Here is a 23,326-nt window from a genome sequence, read left to right on the forward strand (position 1 = left end):
GCTAACCAAAGGAGTCTCAGAGAGGCTTACAAATCTCTTTTCCCTTCCCCTCCCCACAACAGACACCCTGTGAAGGGCTGAGATAGATCTCCCAGAACTGCTCTTGATAGAGCATGACTGACCCAAGGTCACACCAGCAGGTGTATGTGGAGGAGTGGGGAATCAAACCCAGTCCTCTCAGGTATGAGTCCACGTACTTAATCACAACACCAGACTGGCTCATATGAAGTATAATGTGGATTGTGTCCTTGTCTACATCTGGGAAACAAATTGGCAAATGAGAAGGTTATATTGTATTTATATCCTGCCCTATGATTCTCAGAGTGGTCACAATCGCCTTTACCTTCTTCCCCCACAACAGACACCCTATGAGGTGGGTGGGGCTGAGAGAGCTCTTCCAGAAGCTGCCCTTTCAAGGACAATTTCTGCTAGAGCTCTGGCTGACCCAAGGCCATTCCAGGAGGTGCAAGGGGAGGAGTGGGGAATCAAACCCGCTTCTCCCAGGTAAGAGTCTGCACACTTAACCACTTCACCAAACTGGCTCTTGAAGATGGGCTGCACTTGAGTCAATGGACCTCCCTCAGCTATCTCCCCCAATGAAGGCCCCCCCCCCACCCCAGCATATCAAAGATTCCTTGGAAACATTTGACTAGAACAAGGTAAGTAACAGTATCTCAGCAGAAATGTGAAATATGGATGCTGTTTTTATTCCCCTGTCCTCCTATGTCTTACCAAGACATAATCCCACCCCCAAAGAACTAGAGTCAAAGGCATATTTCACAACTGAAAAGTTGACCCCAAGGAGGAGAGGGAACCTTCTTTTCAAAGAAGCCTTCTTCCCTTGTTTGACTGAGAGGTGGCCCAGTTCATCGGAGGGCAAAGAGAATTCTGCTGCACCTCTGCACGGTGTGTGATTGGGTCATGCTATGAATCCCAAGGCAGAGACTCAGAGGAAACACTCCCAGGCAGCAACTCACACAGCGATGCAGAGAAGTCGTTGAGGCTCCTCATTCATTTCTCAGGGCACCGATGGTGAGGACTACAACCCTCCCAAGCCCTCTTCCATTTGCGTCGAAGAAAGGGACCCGTTAGAACAACTCAGGTGATTCAGCAGGGCAGGAAGTCCAAAGGACAGAGATAAAACAGCTGCGTGGAAAACGCTGGAGAAGAGACGCAGTGGGACGCAGCTGCTCAGAGCACAAAGCAGCGAGGGCTTTTTTAGCAAGCAAAAACTGCTTCCCTTGGGGAGAGGAGGGGGCTTTGAAGCTCAGCTCCAGGGCGAGGAGAAGGCTTCTCATGTGCTTCATTAAGTACTGAGTGGTTCCTCAAAGGGCAGAGCTTAAAATACCCCACCGGTCTCATCTGCCCATTGATCACCCTTGAGTCATCCAGAGGGAGTGACACATACGGCAGAGCCCCTCAAGAAGACAAAAGCTCCGGGGGGGGGGGGGCGGGGCTGAGTCTAAAGCCAGGCTCTCCAGGGTGGGGAAGGCCCAGTCACTCAAGAGCTCTGGCACCTTTCTGTTTGGGGACCCACCGACAGCCTTTACTGCCAGAGGGATTGTCTGATTTCACAAGGCGGGTTGTGCCGGTGAAGAGAAAGGCCCTAGGAAAGTGCAGGCCACAAGACACACCTGTCCAAGACACCAGCGTAAAGTCCACGAGGCTTTGGGGATTGAACAGAGGCACATGGCAGGGAAGGTGGCACAGAAGGGGCCTGTCTCAGAAGTTAAGCAGGGTTGGTCCTCGGATGAGGGGCCACCAAGACAGGCTCTGCAGAGGAAGGCAAAGGCCAACCCGCTCTGCTTCTCACTTCTCTGGAAGGCTCTCATCGGGGCTTGGAAGCTGAGCAAGGCTGATGCCCACCAAGGGAGGTCACCGCCGACCACATCTTGAAATCCCCTCGCTGGGGTCCCCAAAAGTCAGCTGGGGCTAGACGGCAATTTACAGACACACACACGGGGCACAGAACGGAGCTGGGATGCCCCTCTGGCAATTCACACAGCAACTGTTCTGGGGGGAAGCTTTCGATGCACACACACCGCAGGCTTCGCTCTGGGCTCAAACCTTGTTCTGTTGCTTCACACCAAGATGGCTCCCCAACTGCATCTATTAAAACCCCCGAGGTCCCCTTCAGCCCAGCAGCCGGGGTCAGAAGTCTGGGCCTTTCCCAGAAGCACCATAAAGATTTCTTGGGTGGGAGGATGGGTGGGGGCTGCTCGAGGTCACTGTGAGTTAAACTGGCTTTGCCCCCTGAAGATCAGACTCTCCAGCCGAGCCCAGAACACTCTCTGTGAAGCTGAGAGCCAGTCTGGGGTAGCAGTTCAGAGTGATGGACTCTAATCTGGAAAGCTGGGTTTGATTCCCCACTCCTTCTCCTTCACATGCAGCCAGCTGGGTGACCTTGGGTCAGTCCCAGCTCTCTCAGACCTGTTGCTCTCAAGAGCAGTCCCCAGAGAGCTCTCTCAGCCTCACCGGATGTCATATATGAACATATGAAGCTGCCTTATACTGAATCAGACCTTTGGCCTGTCAAAGTCAGTATTGTCTTCTCAGACTGGCAGCGGCTCTTTCTCCAGGGTCTCAAGCTGAGGTTTTTCACACCTATTTGCCTGGACCCTTTTTTGGAGATGCCGGGGATTGAACCTGGGACCTTCTGCTTCCCAAGCAGAAGCTCTACCACTGAGCCACCGTCCCTCCGTCTTTTGGGGGAGGGGAAGGGAAAGGCAACTGGAAGCCGCTCTAAGACTCCGAGTGATGGGCTGGACAGAAATCCAATCTCTTCGTCTCATCTCATCCCTGGAGAGAAGAAGATATTGGGATTTATATACCTTAAATCTCAGAGTGGCTCACAATCTCTTTTATCTTCCTCCCCCACAACAGACACCCTGTAAGGTGGGTGGGGCTGAGACAGCTCTGAAAGAAACTGCCCTTTCAAGACTCTGCCAGAGCTCTGGCTGACCCAAGGCCATTCCAGCAGGTGCAAGTGGAGGAGTGGGGAATCAAACCCAGTTCTCCCAGATAAGAGAGCTGACCCAAGGCCATTCCAGCAGCTGCAAGTGGAGGAGTAGGGAATCAAACCCGGTTCTCCCAGATAAGAGAGCTCTGGCTGACCCAAGGCCATTCCAGCAGCCACAAGTGGAGGAGTGGGGAATCAAACCCGGTTCTCCCAGATAAGAGAGCTCTGGCTGATCCAAGGCCATTCCAGCAGCTGCAAGTGGAGGAGTGGGGAATCCAACCCGGTTCTCCCAGATAAGAGAGCTCTGGCTGACCCAAGGCCATTCCAGCAGCTGCAAGTGGAGGAGTGGGGAATCAAACCCGGTTCTCCCAGATAAAAGAGCTACGGCTGACCCAAGGCCATTCCAGCAGGTGCAAGTGGAGGTGTGGGGAATCCAACCCAGTTCTCCCAGATAAGAGAGCTCTGGAGGACCCAAGGCCATTCCAGCAGCTGCAAGTGGAGGAGTGGGGAATCCAACCCGGTTCTCCCAGATAAGAGAGCTCTGGCTGACCCAAGGCCATTCCAGCAGCTGCAAGTGGAGGCGTGGGGAATCCAACCCGGTTCTCCCAGATAAGAGAGCTCTGGCTGACCCAAGGCCCTTCCAGCAGCTGCAAGTGGAAGAGTGGGGAATCAAACCCGGTTCTCCCAGATAAGAGAGCTCTGGCTGACCCAAGGCCATTCCAGCAGCTGCAAGTGGAGGAGTGGGGAATCAAACCCGGTTCTCCCAGATAAAAGAGCTACGGCTGACCCAAGGCCATTCCAGCAGGTGCAAGTGGAGGAGTGGGGAATCAAACCCGGTTCTCCCAGATAAGAGTCCGCACACTTAACCACTACACCAAACTGGCTCTCAAGATGGGGCATCACTGCCTGGCTAGGCAGAATCCATTCCGCTTCTTCCCTTCGTGAGCTCAGAGGATGACCACAGGCACCAGACAACCCAAGCTGGCCCCAAGGGGTGTGTGGGCTTAGGCAGGAGCTCAACAACACCTGCAAGGAACCAGCGCCTTCCCTACCTGGCCACAATGAAGTTCTCGGGCAGGATCCGAGCCAGCTGGATGAAGACGTGGTTGAGGACCATGCAGAAACCGCACCAGGGAGCATAATACAGCAGCAAGGTGTCCTGGGAAAGGAAGAAGAGGCAAGTGAGAGGGCGGTGAAGGGGGGGCTGGCCAATGACGGGCAGAGAGGAAGGAAAGACAGGCAATTCCACCTCCCCACATGCTGATTCAAGGCATCTGGTCCTTCCTCCAGGTTCTATATTTGCAAGGACAGATAAGAACATAAGAGAAGCCACGTTGGATCAGGCCAATGGCCCATCCAGTCCAACACTCTGGGTCACAGAAGAACATAAAGAGAAGCCACGTTGGATCAGGCCAATGGCCCATTCAGTCCAACACTCTGTGTCACAGAAGAACATAAGAGAAGCCATGTTGGATCAGGCCAATGGCCCATCCAGTCCAACACTCTGTGTCACATAAGAACAAAAGAGAAGCCATGTTGGATCAGGCCAATGGCCCATCCAGTCCAACACTCTGTGTCACACAGTGGCCAAAAAACCCAGGTGCCATCAGGAGGTCCACCAGTGGGGCCAGGACACTAGAAGCCCTCCCACTGTGTCCCCACTCAAGCACCAAGAATACAGAGCATCCCTGCCACAGGGATAAGAACAGCCATGTTGGATTGGGCCAATGGCTCACCCAGTCCAACACTCTGTGTCACATAGTGGCCAAAAAACCCAGGTGCCATCAGGAGGTCCATCATTGGGGCTAGGACACTAGAAGCCTTCCCACTGTTGCCCCCCCCCCCAGCACCAAGAATACAGAGGATCACTGCTCCAGACATAAGAACATGAGAAGCCATGTTGGATCAGGCCAATGGCCCATCCAATCCAACACTCTGTGTCACATAAGAACATAAGAGAAGCCGTGTTGGATCAGGCCAGTGGCCCCTCCAGTCCAATACTCTGTGTCACATAAGAACATAAGAGAAGCCCTGTTGGATCAGGCCAGTGGCCCATCCAGCCCAACACTCTGTGTCACACAGTGGCCAAAAAACCCAGGTGCCATCAGGAGGTCCACCAGTGGGGCCAGGACACTAGAAGCCCTCCCACTGTGCCCCCACTAAGCACCACGAATACAGAGCATCACTGCCTCAGACAGAGAGTTCCAACAATATGCTGTGGCTAATAGCCCCTGATGCACCTCTGCTCCATATGACTAATGGTGGAGAATTCCCCACCAAGGAATCCAGCTGGACTGCTAGACTGGGCTGCAAATTTCTGGAGGGGGACCACAGTTTTGGTCCGCGGCCTCTCTAGTCTGAGGTGTTTCCAAATGACCCCTCGGCCAGCCATCGCATCACTTGTGCCTTTTCTAAAAGCTGCAGCCGCCTCTGAGATGGGTCTCTCCCGCTCCTCCCACGACCTGGGAGCAGAGAAACCAGGACCCACGGAACCTACGCATTCGCCTCTTGCAGAGCAGGGGCACAGCAAACCCCCCGGCTCAACAGCCGACCCCTCAGTGAGAGCCCCAGCAGACTCTGCTGAGGAGCAGCCAGTGAGGAACTCACAAGAGCCGCACGGGCACACCCCCCCTGATGCAGCCAATCCTCCAAGAGCTGACAGGGCTCTTAGTACAGGGCCTACTGGAAGCTCCAGGAGGATTGGCTGCATCAGGGGTGTGTGGCCTAATATGCAAAGGAGGTCCTGCTAGAATTCCTTACAGGGCTCTTAGTACAGGGCCTACTGCAAGCTCCAGGAGGATTGGCTGCATCAGGGGGGTGTGCCCTAATATGCAAAGGTGGTTCTGCTAGAATTCCTTGCAGGGCTCTTAGTACAGGGCCTACTGCAAGCTCCAGGAGGATTGGCTGCATCAGGAGGGTGTGGCCTAATATGCAAAGGTGGTTCTGCTAGAATTCCTTGCAGGGCTCTTAGTACAGGGCCTACTGCAAGCTCCAGGAGGATTGGCTGCATCAGGGGTGTGTGGCCTAATATGCAAAGGTGGTTCTGCTAGAATTCCTTGCAGGGCTCTTAGTACAGGGCCTACTGCAAGCTCCAGGAGGATTGGCTGCATCAGGGGGGTGTGCCCTAATATGCAAAGGAGGTCCTGCTAGAATTCCTTACAGGGCTCTTAGCACAGGGCCTACTGGAAGCTCCAGGAGGATTGGCTGCATCAGGGGTGTGTGGCCTAATATGCAAAGGTGGTCCTGCTAGAATTCCTTACAGGGCTCTTAGTACAGGGCCTACTGCAAGCTCCAGGAGGATTGGCTGCATCAGGAGGGTGTGGCCTAATATGCAAAGGTGGTTCTGCTAGAATTCCTTGCAGGGCTCTTAGTACAGGGCCTACTGGAAGCTCCAGGAGGATTGGCTGCATCAGGGGGGTGTGCCCTAATATGCAAAGGAGGTCCTGCTAGAATTCCTTACAGGGCTCTTAGCACAGGGCCTACTGCAAGCTCCAGGAGGACTGGCCACATCAGGGAGTGTAGCCTAAAATGCAAAGGAGGTCCTGCTACAAAAAAAGCCCTGGTTACGCACAAGCATCCATATTTAGCTAGCTAAGAAACGCTTGTCCGGCAACATCTGCCGGATCTCCAGGGGCCACCCAGAAGCTCCACCAGCCCCACCCTCTTTCTGGAAACACCTGGCAGGCCCCAGGAGGGGCGGCCATGGCAACTGTGCTGGAGAGTCCTGGTCCGCGTCTTCAGGCAGGCTGGCTGTACCTTGCCGGATTCAGCCGCAGGAGAGCCAAGAGGCTAAGCCAGCCCTGCCCAAGCCCTGGGGATGCAGGAAGCCCTCTCACCTTGTCGCTCTTCAGCACGACCTCCCGGAAAGTGTCCGTGGTGACTTCTCTGATTCTGCGCTGAGCAGCGAAGTGGATGGACTGCGGGTTGCCCACCAGGTGCCTTTTCAAGGGGCTGTAAAGAACACTGTAGTTCTGTATGAAGGTTTCTAAAAGGAACAGAGGGCAACATTTGGGAGATCCTCTGGAAATTTCCCCTGCACGATCTAACTGCAATGAGGCTTGCACGAGCGAGTAATGCTGTGCTATAAAAGGAGCAGGGCAGGATCAGAAGAAGCCAACGCCATTTCCCCCCAGGGACCCTTCATCTCTTCTCGCACTTGCTGGGCCTCAGAAGTGGGTCTGTGCCTCAGAGGCCCTTTTGGAGCCTATGCGCAACTCTGAACCAAGGCCATTCCAGCAGCTGCAAGTGGAGGAGTGGGGAATCAAACCCCAGATAAGAGAGCTGTGGCTGACCCAAGGCCATTCCAGCAGCTGCAAGTGGAGGAGTGGGGAATCAAACCCGGTTCTTCCAGATAAGAGAGCTGTGGCTGACCCAAGGCCATTTCAGCAGCTGCAAGTGGAGGAGTGGGGAATCAAACCAGTTCTGCCATATAAGAGAGCTATGGCTGACCCAAGGCCATTCCAGCAGCTGCAAGTGGAGGAGTGGGGAATCCAACCCGGTTCTCCCAGATAAAAGAGCTATGGCTGACCCAAGACCATTCCAGCAGCTGCAAGTGGAGGAGTGGGGAATCCAACCCGGTTCTCCCAGATAAGAGAGCTATGGCTGACCCAAGGCCATTCCAGCAGCTGCAAGTGGAGGAGTGGGGAATCAAACCCAGTTCTCCCAGATAAGAGAGCTTTGGCTGACCCAAGGCCATTCCAGCAGGTGCAAGTGGAGGAGTGGGGAATCAAACCCGGTTCTCCCAGATAACAGAGCTATGGCTGACCCAAGGCCATTCCAGCAGCTGCAAGTGGAGGAGTGGGGAATCAAACCCAGTTCTCCCAGATAAGAGAGCTTTGGCTGACCCAAGGCCATTCCAGCAGGTGCAAGTGGAGGAGTGGGGAATCAAACCCGGTTCTCCCAGATAAGAGAGCTCTGGCTGACCCAAGGCCATTCCAGCAGGTGCAAGTGGAGGAGTGGGGAATCAAACCTGGTTCTCCCAGATAAGAGAGCTATGGCTGACCCAAGGCCATTCCAGCAGCTGTAGGTGGAGGAGTGGGGAATCAAACCCGATAAGAGTCCACGCACTTCACCACTACACCAAACTGGCTCTCCAACTGGTGGGGGCAGGGGTGGGTTTTACAAAGGGAGTTCTTTGTGTGCTGGCAGGAGGCAGCTCTACCGGCTGCTGTGACTGCTCCAAGCCACCTCAAGCAGAGGAGAGGTGGGAGAGGAAAGATTTTAAGCGAAACCTTTTTTAAAACGGCCAATTTTTAACAAGAACTCGGACTCTCCGCGAAGCTAGCTGACGCTGCCAACGCCCCCTTCTGCTCTCGACACCTTCAGCGGGAAGAGAACCACCCCGTGCCCCACCTAGATGAGGCTGGATCAGGGCCTGGGCCTGATCCAGGACGTAGTGCACCTCTTCCTTCAGGTCCACGATGGCCGCAAACGCCTTGGGGGAGGCTGCCCTCGGTGCCCCGAGCCTCTCCGCGTACATCCAGAAGAGGTTGGAGTCCAGCAGGTAGAGGTTCAAAGTCTTGTTGCTCCGGCAACTCAAGCCCGTGACAGCAGAGCCCAGTGGGACGGCCCCGTCCAAGGGAAGGCCGCTCCCGTCCTCAATGTGAGGCGCAGAGCGGGGGGGCTCCTCCCCCCACCTCTCCCCACGGGAAGAAATGGCCACGCCCGAGGGGAGCAGAGGAGAGCTCTGCGGGGAGCTGTGGAGACTCAGCAGGCCCCGGTGGACCGTCTGGCAGCAAGCCGTGTAGTAGCTGAACGGGCTGTAAGAGCCGAGGAAGTTGCTGCAGAGGGCGGCCGTCTTCGAGACGACCTGGGAGAAGGTCCGCTCCTTGAGGTAGAAAGAGTCCAGGGCCGCCTCGATCTCCAAGGAGCTGCAGTGCAGGACCCCCAGCCGGCTGGGCTGGACCCCCGCGCTCTGGTTGACGCACAGCTCGCAGACGTTGTGGGAGTGGGAGAGGGCGGCCAGCTGCGGGGGGAGCAGCACCGTGTTGCAGCACCGGGACTGGGCGATGGGGAGGGTCTCTCCTCCTCCTCTTCCTTGGGAGCGGTCAGGGCCCGGCCTCTCCTGGCCACTTCCGTTGCAGCTCTTGTAGGCCAAGGCCAGGCTGGAAATCTGCGGAAGGAAGAAAACCACACAGCATGTGTCAGAACTGGGAACTTCAAAAGAAAACGCATTCCTTTGTTTCAAAAGTTAATACATTTATTTGAGAACTCTTGTTCATGGAAAAAGCAAGTTGACTCTGATGGCTTCCAAGGCCATCGGTGCATTCTTATACATTGGTAACATAAAACAATAAATCCCTTCTCACACTCAGAGAGACAGTTGTCTGTTCCCAGGCTTCTTATCTCCCATCGCGGAGGAAGGAACCCCGCTGTCTTTCCCTGGCTTGCCAGCTTCAAAGGTATTTGCAGATGTTTGCCAGCGGTTATCAGTCACCCTTCAGTGGTTAGTATTTGTTTGAAATGCAAAGTTACAGGGTTAGTAAACGTTTCTAACATGGAGTCAGTTGGGCTAATAGTATATAACTCTTGCTAGGCACATAGGTAAAGATACAAGTTCTGACAGCATGGGCCTCTGGCTCCTCACGATCTGCAGTGCTGGAAGAAGCAAAGCCAGCAGCCACGGGCTGAGGCTCAAGGGAGACTTCCCACTGGCTGAGGGTCCTTCCTGAGTCTGCCTGTCTGAGAAGCCGGATCAGCATGGAAGCCCCTCCCCTGCCTCCTTCAAGGTGCTCCTGACTCCTGCCCTTTTCGGCTGGCCTCCCCAGAGCTCTGCGCCACCAGCTCCACTCCCACCCTTCTCAAGCAACCCCCTTCTGGTTACCAAACTCCAGGCTTCGTTGGCGAGTTTCAGAGGGGAGGGGAGCCACCTTGGCCTGCAGCAGAACCGTGAGACGCGAGTCCAGGAGCACCTGAGAGACCGACCAGGTTTTGGGGAGAATGAGCTTCTGAGAGTCAAAGCAGAGCTGCGTCTGCCCACTCACCCAGGCTCCCATTAGAGAGAGAGAGAGACAGAGAAAGCAGAGAGAGACAGACAGACAGAGCAGAGAGAGAGAGCTGAGAGACAGAGAGCAGAGAGAGAGAGGGACAGAGAGAGAGACAGAGCAGAGAGAGAGAGGGACAGAGAGAGAGTAGAGAGAAAGACAGACAGAGCAGAGAAAGACAGACAGAGCAGAGAAAGACAGACAGAGCAGAGAGAGAGGGACAGAGAGAGAGCAGAGAGAGAGACAGACAGAGCAGAGACACAGAGAGAGAGAGGGACAAAGAGAGAGCAGAGAGAGAGACAGACAGAGCAGAGAGAGAGGGACAGAGAGAGAGACAGAGCAGAGAGAGAGAGACAGAGCAGAGAGGGACTGAGGGAGGGAGACAGACAGAGCAGAGCAGAGAGAGAGAGGGACAGAGAGAGAGCAGAGAGAGAGAGACAGAGCAGAGAAAGACAGACAGAGCAGAGAGAGAGAGAGAGGGAAAGAGAGAGCAGAGAGAGAGAGAGACAGAGCAGAGAGAGACAGACAGAGCAGAGAGAGAGAGAGAGGGAAAGAGAGAGCAGAGAGACAGACAGACAGAGCAGAGAGAGACAGACAGAGCAGAGAGAGAGAGGGACAAAGAGAGAGCAGAGAGAGCGAGGGACAGAGAGAGAGCAGGGAGAGAGAGAGACAGAGCAGAGAAAGACAGACAGAGCAGAGAGAGAGAGGGAAAGAGAGAGCAGAGAGACAGACAGACAGAGCAGAGAGAGAGAGAGAGGGAAAGAGAGAGCAGAGAGACAGACAGACAGAGCAGAGAGAGAGAGAGAGGGAAAGAGAGAGCAGAGAGACAGACAGACAGAGCAGAGAGAGACAGACAGAGCAGAGAGAGAGAGGGACAAAGAGAGAGCAGAGAGAGCGAGGGACAGAGAGAGAGCAGGGAGAGAGAGAGACAGAGCAGAGAAAGACAGACAGAGCAGAGAGAGAGAGAGAGAGGGAAAGAGAGAGCAGAGAGAGAGAGAGACAGAGCAGAGAGAGACAGACAGAGCAGAGAGAGAGAGAGAGGGAAAGAGAGAGCAGAGAGACAGACAGACAGAGCAGAGAGAGAGAGAGAGGGAAAGAGAGAGCAGAGAGACAGACAGACAGAGCAGAGAGAGACAGACAGAGCAGAGAGAGAGAGGGACAAAGAGAGAGCAGAGAGAGCGAGGGACAGAGAGAGAGCAGGGAGAGAGAGAGACAGAGCAGAGAAAGACAGACAGAGCAGAGAGAGAGAGAGAGAGGGAAAGAGAGAGCAGAGAGAGAGAGAGACAGAGCAGAGAGAGACAGACAGAGCAGAGAGAGAGAGAGAGGGAAAGAGAGAGCAGAGAGACAGACAGACAGAGCAGAGAGAGACAGACAGAGCAGAGAGAGAGAGGGACAAAGAGAGAGCAGAGAGAGCGAGGGACAGAGAGAGAGCAGAGAGAGAGACAGAGCAGAGAAAGACAGACAGAGCAGAGAGAGAGAGGGAAAGAGAGAGCAGAGAGAGAGAGAGACAGAGCAGAGAGAGAGAGAGAGGGAAAGAGAGAGCAGAGAGACAGACAGACAGAGCAGAGAGAGACAGACAGAGCAGAGAGAGAGAGGGACAAAGAGAGAGCAGAGAGAGCGAGGGACAGAGAGAGAGCAGAGAGAGAGAGAGAGACAGAGCAGAGAGAGACAGACAGAGCAGAGAGAGAGAGGGACAAAGAGAGAGCAGAGAGAGCGAGGGACAGAGAGAGAGCAGAGAGAGAGAGAGACAGAGCAGAGAAAGACAGACAGAGCAGAGAGAGAGAGAGAGGGAAAGAGAGAGCAGAGAGACAGACAGACAGAGCAGAGAGAGACAGACAGAGCAGAGAGAGAGAGGGACAAAGAGAGAGCAGAGAGAGCGAGGGACAGAGAGAGAGCAGAGAGAGAGAGAGACAGAGCAGAGAAAGACAGACAGAGCAGAGAGAGAGAGGGAAAGAGAGAGCAGAGAGAGAGAGAGACAGAGCAGAGAGAGACAGACAGAGCAGAGAGAGAGAGGGAAAGAGAGAGCAGAGAGAGAGAGAGACAGAGCAGAGAGAGACAGACAGAGCAGAGAGAGAGAGAGAGGGAAAGAGAGAGCAGAGAGACAGACAGACAGAGCAGAGAGAGACAGACAGAGCAGAGAGAGAGAGGGACAAAGAGAGAGCAGAGAGAGCGAGGGACAGAGAGAGAGCAGGGAGAGAGAGAGACAGAGCAGAGAAAGACAGACAGAGCAGAGAGAGAGAGAGGGAAAGAGAGAGCAGAGAGAGAGAGAGACAGAGCAGAGAGAGACAGACAGAGCAGAGAGAGAGAGAGAGGGAAAGAGAGAGCAGAGAGACAGACAGACAGAGCAGAGAGAGACAGACAGAGCAGAGAGCGAGAGGGACAAAGAGAGAGCAGAGAGAGCGAGGGACAGAGAGAGAGCAGGGAGAGACAGAGACAGAGCAGAGAGAGAGAGAGAGGGAAAGAGAGAGCAGAGAGACAGACAGACAGAGCAGAGAGAGACAGACAGAGCAGAGAGAGAGAGGGACAAAGTGAGAGCAGAGAGAGCGAGGGACAGAGAGAGAGCAGAGAGAGAGACAGAGCAGAGAAAGACAGACAGACAGAGCAGAGAGAGAAAGAGAGGGAAAGAGAGAGCAGAGAGAGAGAGAGACAGAGCAGAGAAAGACAGACAGAGCAGAGAGAGAGAGAGAGGGAAAGAGAGAGCAGAGAGAGAGAGAGAGACAGAGCAGAGAGAGAGAGAGAGGGAAAGAGAGAGCAGAGAGACAGACAGACAGAGCAGAGAGAGACAGACAGAGCAGAGAGAGAGAGGGACAAAGAGAGAGCAGAGAGAGCGAGGGACAGAGAGAGAGCAGAGAGAGAGAGAGACAGAGCAGAGAAAGACAGACAGAGCAGAGAGAGAGAGAGAGGGAAAGAGAGAGCAGAGAGACAGACAGACAGAGCAGAGAGAGACAGACAGAGCAGAGAGAGAGAGGGACAAAGAGAGAGCAGAGAGAGCGAGGGACAGAGAGAGAGCAGAGAGAGAGAGAGACAGAGCAGAGAAAGACAGACAGAGCAGAGAGAGAGAGGGAAAGAGAGAGCAGAGAGAGAGAGAGACAGAGCAGAGAGAGACAGACAGAGCAGAGAGAGAGAGAGAGGGAAAGAGAGAGCAGAGAGACAGACAGACAGAGCAGAGAGAGACAGACAGAGCAGAGAGAGAGAGGGACAAAGAGAGAGCAGAGAGAGCGAGGGACAGAGAGAGAGCAGAGAGAGAGAGAGAGACAGAGCAGAGAGAGACAGACAGAGCAGAGAGAGAGAGGGACAAAGAGAGAGCAGAGAGAGCGAGGGACAGAGAGAGAGCAGGGAGAGAGAGAGACAGAGCAGAGAAAGACAGACAGAGCAGAGAGAGAGAGAGGGAAAGAGAGAGCAGAGAGAGAGAGAGACAGAGCAGAGAGAGACAGACAGAGCAGAGAGAGAGAGAGAGGGAAAGAGAGAGCAGAGAGACAGACAGACAGAGCAGAGAGAGAGAGAGAGGGAAAGAGAGAGCAGAGAGACAGACAGACAGAGCAGAGAGAGACAGACAGAGCAGAGAGCGAGAGGGACAAAGAGAGAGCAGAGAGAGCGAGGGACAGAGAGAGAGCAGGGAGAGACAGAGACAGAGCAGAGAGAGAGAGAGAGGGAAAGAGAGAGCAGAGAGACAGACAGACAGAGCAGAGAGAGACAGACAGAGCAGAGAGAGAGAGGGACAAAGAGAGAGCAGAGAGAGCGAGGGACAGAGAGAGAGCAGAGAGAGAGACAGAGCAGAGAAAGACAGACAGACAGAGCAGAGAGAGAGAGAGAGGGAAAGAGAGAGCAGAGAGAGAGAGAGACAGAGCAGAGAAAGACAGACAGAGCAGAGAGAGAGAGAGAGGGAAAGAGAGAGCAGAGAGAGAGAGAGACAGAGCAGAGAGAGAGAGAGAGGGAAAGAGAGAGCAGAGAGACAGACAGACAGAGCAGAGAGAGACAGACAGAGCAGAGAGAGAGAGGGACAAAGAGAGAGCAGAGAGAGCGAGGGACAGAGAGAGAGCAGGGAGAGAGACAGACAGAGCAGAGAAAGACAGACAGAGCAGAGAGAGAGGGACAGAGAGAGAGCAGAGAGAGAGACAGACAGAGCAGAGAGACAGAGAGAGAGAGGGACAAAGAGAGAGCAGAGAGAGAGACAGACAGAGCAGAGAGACAGAGAGAGAGAGGGACAAAGAGAGAGCAGAGAGAGAGAGGGACAGAGAGAGAGACAGACAGAGCAGAGAAAGACAGACAGAGCAGAGAGAGGGACAGAGAGAGAGACAGACAGAGCAGAGAAAGACAGACAGAGCAGACAGAGAGAGAGGGACTGAGAGAGAGCAGAGAGAGAGACAAACAGAGCAGAGAGACAGAGAGAGAGCAGAGAGACAGAGACAGAGCAGAGAGAGACCAACCGACCAGTATTTCCAGCTCACAGAATTGAGGCCAGTTCACTGCCAAGGGAGAAATTATCCCTCCTGATGCTGAGTGTGCAAGAAAGGCTCACTGGGCCCCCCCCCTTAGCTGCTCCGATCAGAGCGTCTGCCGTTTAGTGCCCGAATAAAGACCCACTTCAAAGGACACGCCTGATGATGAGAGTTCTTCAATGGGTCTTCAACCAGCAGCCCCTTCCCCACTCACCCACCCTGGGCAGGACCAGCGTTTCAGAAAACGAGGCTCACGGGTGTTGCGTGGGGCTAACAGCAGCCCTGCCTCTCTTGCAAGGTCTCATACGAGTGGGGCTGCTGGTGCACAACATCCCTGTGAGGTGGGGAGACACCACAGGCATAAGGAAGGCCACACCATTTGCATTAGAGATTGCAAGGGTAGGGGGGGGGAGCGAGGGCATGCACACAACTACAGCAGCAGCTTCTGATCTCTGGAAAACTCTGGACCAGATTGGGAAGGACTGACTGCAAAACAAGAAGGTATAACCCAAATCAGATCCTGGCACTGGCTGCAGAGAAGGATCTGCGAGATCTTTTGAGCCCTGCTGGCCAAGACGGAACAGGCTGTCTCTTGTCCTGCAGCTGGCTTGGAGGTAAAGTTCTCCCTGGTTCTACCACCTCAGAGTCTGTTTTCTCCTAGAAGCAAAAGGAACCACACCAGTTTGGTGTCGTGGTGAAGGGTGCAGACTCTTATCTGGGAGAACCGGGTTTGATTCTCCACTCCTCCACTTGCAGCTGCTGGAATGGCCTTGGGTCAGCCATAGCTCTCACAGGAGTTGTCCCTGAAAGGGCAGCTTCCGTGAGAGCTCTCTCAGCCCCATCTGCATCACAGGGTGTCTGTTGTGGGGGGAGAAGATAAGGGAGATTGCAAGCCTCTCTGAGGCTCTGATTCATAGAAGAGCGGGGTATAAATCTGCAGTCTTCTTCAGGCGACTGAGGCAAAGCATTTCCGCTCAACATTTATACCTGGCTTCCTTTCCCAACAGAGGGTCCAAAGGGACTGGCAACCACAGTTCTCACCTACTGAAGGGGTGGGGGGGGGGTGGAAGGATCACTCACCTCATCAACCAGCGGCTGATTTTCTGCTAAGGGGTTAAAAGGGAGGAAGAGGAAGAGGGCGGGGCCCTTCTTCAGTTCGTTGTTCAGCAAGAGACTTTTCCCTCCGTGAGGCCTCAGCCAGCGGACAAACGTCTCTTGGTTCTCCAAGGCCCACCGGTAAATATTTTCAGCAGTGTAATTCATGGCTTCACATGGATAGAGCTAGAAAGGAAGGGAAGAGTCCTCATAAGAACATAAGAGAAGTCATGCTAGATCAGGCCAATGGCCCATCCAGTCCAACACTTTGTGTCGCACAGTGGCCAAAAAACCCAGGTGCCATCAGGAGGTCCATCAGTGGGGCCAGGACACTAGAAGCCCTCCCTCAGGGTTAGGGCATCATACCGAAAACTGAAGAAATCTACCAGCAAAAGTGACCCCCTGCCAACAGTGGCGAGGGACAGGAAGATGGATCCTTGGCTTCCCAAACTTGTCCTTCATGAAACTGGGAGGCCTTTATTGAAGAAGACAAGGAAGATCCTGGGCCTTGTATTGGGGAATTCTCTTTTTATATAATTCAGAAACACTTTCTCTTACCACAGTTCCCCAAATGACCTGATGCTCCCAGGATCTAATATAGGAAACCCAGAAACTTTTTCAAAACAACATAGCATTTGTTTTGAAATTTAGAGATTTCTAACATTTAGAGACGTTTAACAAAGACTGAGAATACAGACTCATAAATGCTACGCTTAAGCACATTTAGAAATCTTGCAGGTATAAAATTGTATGAGGTTTGCTATCTAAAGAAATAGCGTGTGTAAGCCTAACTACTAAAACTGGATTTTAACTGTAAGAATGTATAAGTGTCTAACTAAGAGTATGATGTGAGTTTGCTATCTAACTGTTTTGTTTTCCTATATATAGCCAGAGCGTGCTATCTTGAGAGAAAACTGGAGAACAAAAAAGCTTATCTGTTGTTTTGAAAAAGTTTCTGGGTTTCATATATTATATCCTGGGAGCATCAGGTTGTTTGGGGAACTGTGGTAAGAGGAAGTGTTTATGAATTATATAAAAAGAGAAAATTCCCCAACACCTTGGTGAGAGAAAAGGGAACCGAGTCCTTGCACATGACACAACCTTGGGGGTGGATTCTCACCTGCTCACAAGACAATTCAAAGAATCATTTTCACAACACTGCTTTTAAAAAGGGGGAGGACCAAAGAGACAGGAAGATTCTCTTTCTCCTTCATGCAGAAAGAACACAGATTGGCCTCCCCTTACTGCCGGGAAAGATAATCCATGCTGGGAAGAGAAGGCCACTTGATGTTTTAATGCCCTGATGTTTGGCATCCTAGGGGCTGGATTTGGTGGAAAGGCAACATTTATTTATTTAACTGAATTTCTAGCCCACCCTTCCCTGGACAGCAGGCCTCAGGGCGGGTTACAACAGTGAAAACAGACAATAAAACGATGAAAGCACAATCTACACAAAATGTCAAAACCTATCCAGTACGGAGTAGTACATAAGATTGCTACAAAGTCATGTAAATAATATTTATACAATATCAACAACACAAAAGAAATCAATAACAAGTATAAGTCCAAAATCCTCCTCCAGGAATTTTGCTGGTAATATTCTCAAACAGGTATAATCTGATGTATAGAAGCCTCCTGAGATCTACAAGGCGGTTTCCGGATGTCTTGGTGCATTTCAGAGCGTAGCCCTTCGTCAGGCAGTCTGATTCCACTTCAGGATCATTCTATTGGTCTAATTATTCACACTCATACCAGAAAATTTCCCTTTTTGGGGTCCTGATTAATACATCCTCACAGCCACGGAGCATCACAACATTCAAGCTCGAGTAGCTTCCCTCTATACATCAGATTATACCTATTTGGGAATGTTACCAGCAAAATACCTGCCACATTTCAAGGACATTGTTTAGAACTGAGCCTTTTGGACTTTTAATGCTTGTTATTGATTTGTTATGTGTTGCTGATATTGTATAAATATTATTTGCATGACTATGTAGCAATATTGAACACAGTTTTCTTTGTAGTTATTTTTCACGCTCTTCACTACTGTGTCCCCCTCTTTTCATTTGAGTAGTACATAAGATGGCAATCGGGGACAGCGTGTAGGCCCACAGATGGAACCAGGTGCTGGGCAGGTGTCGGGGAACAGTAAACAGGCAGCCACATGGATATGCCACGTAGATGGCACAAAGTTGGGCAAGGGAGGCCAATGGAGTTGGATCTCCACCACCTCAACATATAAATGTTTTAAGCGAAAAAAAAAAAATGAAAACACTTGCCAGAGAGGTGTTGACGTGTCTGTGTAAGTAGACACTTCCTGAGTTGGTCAACGGGATCTCTTTCGCAATCAGCTTATCGGTGATCACGCCAAAGTGGATTGTCCCAAGGTAATCTAGAAGGGGACACGGAAAGCGGAGACATGAAGCCAAAGGAGCGGCCTGAGCTCCCGTCACCTGGGAGAGGAAACCCGCACAGCTAGGAAAGGGAATTCTGGGAAATCAAAGCAACATGGCACAACCGATGTTTCATGCAGGAAATGTCAACACCTTCTTCTTTCAGGTCAGCTGCCAAGAAGGGGCTGAACAACTTATGAACGTGAGAGAACCACATGACCATGTGGGCACAGTGGCCAGCGTATCAGACTAGGATCTGGGGAACGCGGCTTCATTCCCCTACTCTCCCGTGGAAGCTTGCTGGGTGACCTTTCGACTGTCACACACTCTCAGTGTAGCCACACAGGGCTGTGAGGTTAAAACGGAGGAAAGGAGCTAAGAGACCCAGGTTTGCATCTCCACTTTGGAAGTTCGCTGGGTGACCTTGGGTCATACATACACACTCTCAACCTAACCTACCTCATAAGGTTGTTGTGAAGATAAAGCGGAGGACAGGAAAAAGATGTAAGTTGCTGTAAGGCCCCACTGGGCATAGAATCAAAGAGTGGGAAGGGGCCTCCAGGGTCATCTAGTCCAGCCCCCAGCACAATGCAGGAAACTCACAAATCCCTTCCCCCCTCCACACCCCATTGACACCTGCTCCACACCTAGGAGATGGCAAAAAAAAAGGCAGGATAGAAATAAAGCAAATAAATAAATGACTCCTAGACATTTTTTGAGCCTAGTGGGTTGACGGCACAAATGCCGTTTTGCTTTTCTGCGTTCAAACAGGCAGCTCTCCCTTCATATGCAGCCGTCTCACCGGGTGGCAACTGGGTGCCAAGCAGTGTTCCCTCTAGGTTGAGTTAGTGTGAGCTAGCTCACAGTTTTTTAGATTCCAGCTCACACATTTTTGTCTTAGCTCAGGAAAAAGGGCCCCAGAGCACACTAACTTCTGCCATAGCCCACAGCCTTAATGCCATGAAGTAGAATTTTTGCTCACAAGACTCCACAGCTTAGAGGGAGTATTGGTGTCAAGTGGTATCTTTCTAAGAGGCAGGGTGTGTGTGCGTGTCACTCCAAGGTGCTCCAACTTCCAAAACTGTGCAGGGAACGCAGACATTCTTAACTTCTCTCCCAGGACATTCCATCCCAGACCTAAGAGCGGCACTGGCCTCCTTCTTTACACACAGGTTGAAAATCCAGGTAAATCTCTGCAATCCCACCATGGACTGGGGACTCCTCTGCCTGCTGCCCACAACCAGCTTCTGTGTGTGCTCACACCCTGCCAAGAACACCAGGCCTTAAGCTGTGACAAGCACACATTACAAAGGGGCCGGGGCTCATGTTTCACTCCTCCACCCCCACCCGGAGCACCAGCCTTCATAATTAATGAAGCAGGCAAAGGCAATCTTGGCAAAGGAGGAGGAAGTGAAGCCACAGAGGGATTTGCTTTCCGCTAGAACAGAGGTTCCCAAACTTATTTGGCCTAACGCCCCCTTTTCAGAAAAAGAAAACCCTCAGCACCCTGCTGGAAATCTCCAGCTCCAGCCAGCGCAATGGGAAGGTGCCCCCACCGAGCCTCTTTCAACCCAAAAGCAGCAGGTAGCAGTCAAATGGGGCGCTCTTTGGAGGCTTCCTTGGAAGCTCCAACAACATTTGCCCTGCAAGAAAAGCAGCGGTGCAGCAGCGCCATCCAGGGCTCTTGGCTTGCCTGCTGGCTGGTGCAATCATGCCACGTGGGAAGGGGGAGTCAGGGGGTGCCCAGCATTACCCCCTGGCAGGGTGGCACCCTAAGCAGTTGCCTACCCCGCCTACTCCCATGTGCTGATCCTACAGAAGACACGGATTAGACATTCTGGACCCCTCCCAGAAACGGGATGTTTTGACACCTCCCACTCTCTTCTCTTCTCTTCTCTTCTCTTCTCTTCTCTTCTCTCCTCTCCTCTCTTTATGCTTCCACCATCCCCTTATTTTTATTCACCACTCCCCCAATTGTACCCAAGGCTACTACTGCCCCCCCCGGATCGTTCCAGCACCCCCCCCCCGGGGGGCAATATCACCCACTTTGGGGAACACTGCGCTAGCACGATGCCTTCTGCTCCAGCCAACCCTGCGCAAAAGTGTGCAAGGGAGAACTGCTCCCAGGCCGGCTGACCACAGGCCCTAGGGTTGCCAGCCTCCAGGAGGGGCCTGGAGATCTCCCGCTTTGACGACTGATCTCCAGCTGGCAGAGATCAGCTCCCCTGGAGAAAATGGCAGCTTTGCAGAGTGGACTCTAGGGCAGTGGCCCCCACCTCTTCTGGCACCAGGGACTGGTTTTGTGGAAGACAGTTTTTCCACAGACTGGTGGGGATGGGAGTGCTGGGGTTTCTGCTGGCGCAGGCTGCCTCCCTGCTCACGCCCCATCACTGCCCCCCATGGGGGTCTTTCAATGACGAGTAGGCAAAGGTTTTTTGCCGCATCTCCACTCACTTGCCATCTCTAAAATGTGGACTGGTTCCTGATATGAACTTTGTGATGTTTGCAGCGGGGTGGAGAGACATATACCTCGATCCGCTTGAGTGCGGCTTCTGCACGAGCCTTTGCTGTCATATAAGATTACAGTACACATATATTGGTACACTTTGTGAATGTTCTAATTTTTGTATTTTTTGTACACTTTGTGATAAGGAATTTTACTACACCAGTTTTCCAGTAATTTCAGCTGTGTGCCTTTTCTGTTTTTGGGTTCCTGTTCCATGGCTTCCTCTATGTGCTACTTGGATAATTTGCCGCAGCAGCTTCTGCAAACATCTCAAGAGTGAGGGGGCTTGATCCTGTCTGTTAGCACATCGGTCTAAGCCACTGGCCCACCAGAGGCTCTCTATGACTGCAGGGTTGGGGCCAAAAATGCGTGAGGTTTGGCCCAGCCAGCATTAGCGGTGGCTCTCCCTCCCTGCATTCTTTTTGGAAAGCAAACCTTCCAGACTGTGGAGTGCACTTAGCACACATGCATACCCCAAACTCACAGAACTTCCCCACCCTCTGAGCTGCAACTCTCCTCTTGTGAGCCTTAGACAGAGCTCATCGGTCTCAGCTCCAGCAGAGAGGGCTCCTTCATGCCCCCCTGATATCCCTCTTCCAGTGAGAGATGCCAGGCAAAGAACTTGAGAATGGTGATGGGCACACACAGCATGGGTGTATTTCAAGCACACCCAGTTCAGACTCCTCTGGAAAGCTTTTCCAATCTGGACTCCCAGTGGGGGGGGGGGAAAGGAGGAATTCAACCCTGTCCAAGACAAACAGCAAACGCAGATCAAGCATCTTGTTGGCAGGATATGCATCTTGGAAAACAATGGGCGGCCTCTGTTCTGAACTCAGGGACATGCTGGGCAGGGGGCCGCAGCCTCGGAACAAAACATTTCAGTGCCCCCCCACACTGTTTACAAACGGCTGTTCACCAGCCAAACCTCTCTGCTCCAGCACCCTTTTCGCCTGCTGACCCCTCTGCAAAGAGCATGGAGAGGTATCCCTGGTTTCCCGTCCCTCACAGCAATCCTGCCAGGCAGGTTGATACGATCGATTCGATTTTAAGTCCGCCCTTCCTGCAAATGGGCTCAGGGCGGGACCAAGAGGAAGGCTGACCCCGGGTCACCCACAGGGCTTCGGGGGCGGAGGAAAGCTGACCTGGTCCAGTCAAGCCAGAACTCTCCTCAGAAGCTCAAACGACTCAACCGAGGCTACTGTACGTGGGTTATATCGTGCGAAGACGGGAGTCCCTGGCAAAGACAGTCCTGCTAGCAGAAGGGGAAGACAGCAGGGAAAGAGGGAGACCGACGGGAGATGGAGCCGCTCAGGCAAAGAAGCCACAAAGAACTCAGGCCAGCAGAGAATCACAGCTGGAAGGGACCTCCAGGGTCATCTAGTCCAACCCCCCGCACAAGGCAGGAAACTCACAATCCACTCCCCTTAAATTCACAGGATCTTCATTGCTGTCAGATGGCCATCTAGCCTCTGCTTCAAAACCTCCAAGGAAGGAGAGCCCACCACCTCCCGAGGAGGAAGCCTGTTCCATTGAGGAACTGCCCTATCAGAATCATAGAGTCAGAAGGGACCTCCAGGGTCATCTAGTTCAACCCCCTGCACAAGGCAGGAAACTCACAAACGCCTCCCCCTAAATTCACAGGAGCTTCATTGATGTCAGATGGCCATCCAGCCTCTGTTTTGGGAAGTCTACGGACTCTTTCTATGGACATTTTGATGTTAGAATCATAGAGTTGGAAGGGACCTACAGGGTCATCTAGTCCATCTAGCAAAATGCAAGAAACTCCCCCGGAATTCACAGGATCCTCATTGCTGTTAGGTGGCCATCTAGCCTCTGTTGAAAAACCTCCAAGGAAGGAGAGCCCACCACCTCCCAAAGGGAAGCCTGTTCCATTGAGGAACCGCTCTAAACTCACAAACTCCTCCCCCTAAATTCACAGGATCCTCATTGCTGTTAGGTGGCCATCTAGCCTCTGTTGAAAACCCTCCAAGGAAGGAGAGCCCACCCCCTCCCAAGGAAGAAGCTTGTTCCACTGAGGAACTGCTCTAAACTCACAAACTCCTCCCCCTAAATTCACAGGATCTTCATTGCTGTCACATGGCCATCTAGCCTCTGTTGAAAAACCTCCAAGGAAGGAGAGCCCACCACCTCCCAAGGAGGAAGCCTCTTCCACTGAGGAACTGCTCTAAACTCACAAACTCCTCCCCCTAAATTCACAGGATCTTCATGGCTGTCAGATGGCCATCTAGCCTCCGTTGAAAAACCTCCAAGGAAGGAGAGCCCACCACCTCCCAAGGAGGAAGCCTGCTCCACTGAGGAATCGCTCTAACAGTCAGGAAGTTCTTCCTAATGTTGAGCCGGAAACTCTTCTGATTTAATTTCAACCCATCAGTTCTAGTCCTACCTTCTGGGGCCACAGAAAACAACTCCACCCCATCCTCTAGATGACAGCCCTTCAAGGACTTGAAGGTGCTTGAAGATGGTGATCCTATCAGCTTGCAAGACCCAAGCAAGGCTCTTCAGGAGTGGAGGTTAATTCACAACATTGCTAAATCAGAAGCAACTGGACAGGCATTCTCCATCCTTGCTCAAATACTCTAACCACTATGCTGCACTGCAAGCCCAGATGAGCAAGGCCAGCTCCCCACCAGCCCTGCTCCTCTCCTCCACCCCAACGACTCCAACCGGCACCTTGGAGGAAGCCCAAAGGGACGCTGCAGACATGGACTCGGCAAGCAAGATGGTCACGCAAGGTGGACAAAAACATCACAAGTCTAACGCAGGTGGGTTGCCAGGCTGGTCTGACCAAAGCTTTTTTGGGGAGCAGGAACCCCTTTGCATATTAGGCCGCACACCCCTGAAAGAAGAGCCCTGTAAGCTCCAAGAGGATTGGCTGCATCAGGGGGTATGTGGCCTGATATGCAAAGGAGTTCCTGCTACAAAAATAGCCC

At 52.7% G+C, this 23,326-nt stretch overlaps 1 protein-coding gene across 2 annotated transcripts in view; it reads right to left on the bottom strand.

Annotated features, from left to right (window-relative positions):
- TXNDC11 (thioredoxin domain containing 11) overlaps positions 1–23,326 on the bottom strand; it is a 34,184-nt gene that overhangs the window by 3,652 nt on the left and 7,206 nt on the right. For both annotated transcript variants that reach the window (XM_060260898.1, XM_060260899.1), the window contains 5 exons: positions 17,756–17,868; positions 15,462–15,662; positions 8,312–9,071; positions 6,796–6,944; positions 4,012–4,118 (listed from right to left, as the gene is read on the bottom strand). In XM_060260898.1, the coding sequence (XP_060116881.1) occupies positions 4,012–4,118; positions 6,796–6,944; positions 8,312–9,071; positions 15,462–15,662; positions 17,756–17,868 (1,330 nt within the window). The remainder of the gene's footprint in view (positions 1–4,011; positions 4,119–6,795; positions 6,945–8,311; positions 9,072–15,461; positions 15,663–17,755; positions 17,869–23,326) is intronic.

Source organism: Heteronotia binoei, chromosome 20 (assembly GCF_032191835.1).
Source record: "Heteronotia binoei isolate CCM8104 ecotype False Entrance Well chromosome 20, APGP_CSIRO_Hbin_v1, whole genome shotgun sequence".
NCBI lineage: Eukaryota > Metazoa > Chordata > Lepidosauria > Squamata > Gekkonidae > Heteronotia > Heteronotia binoei.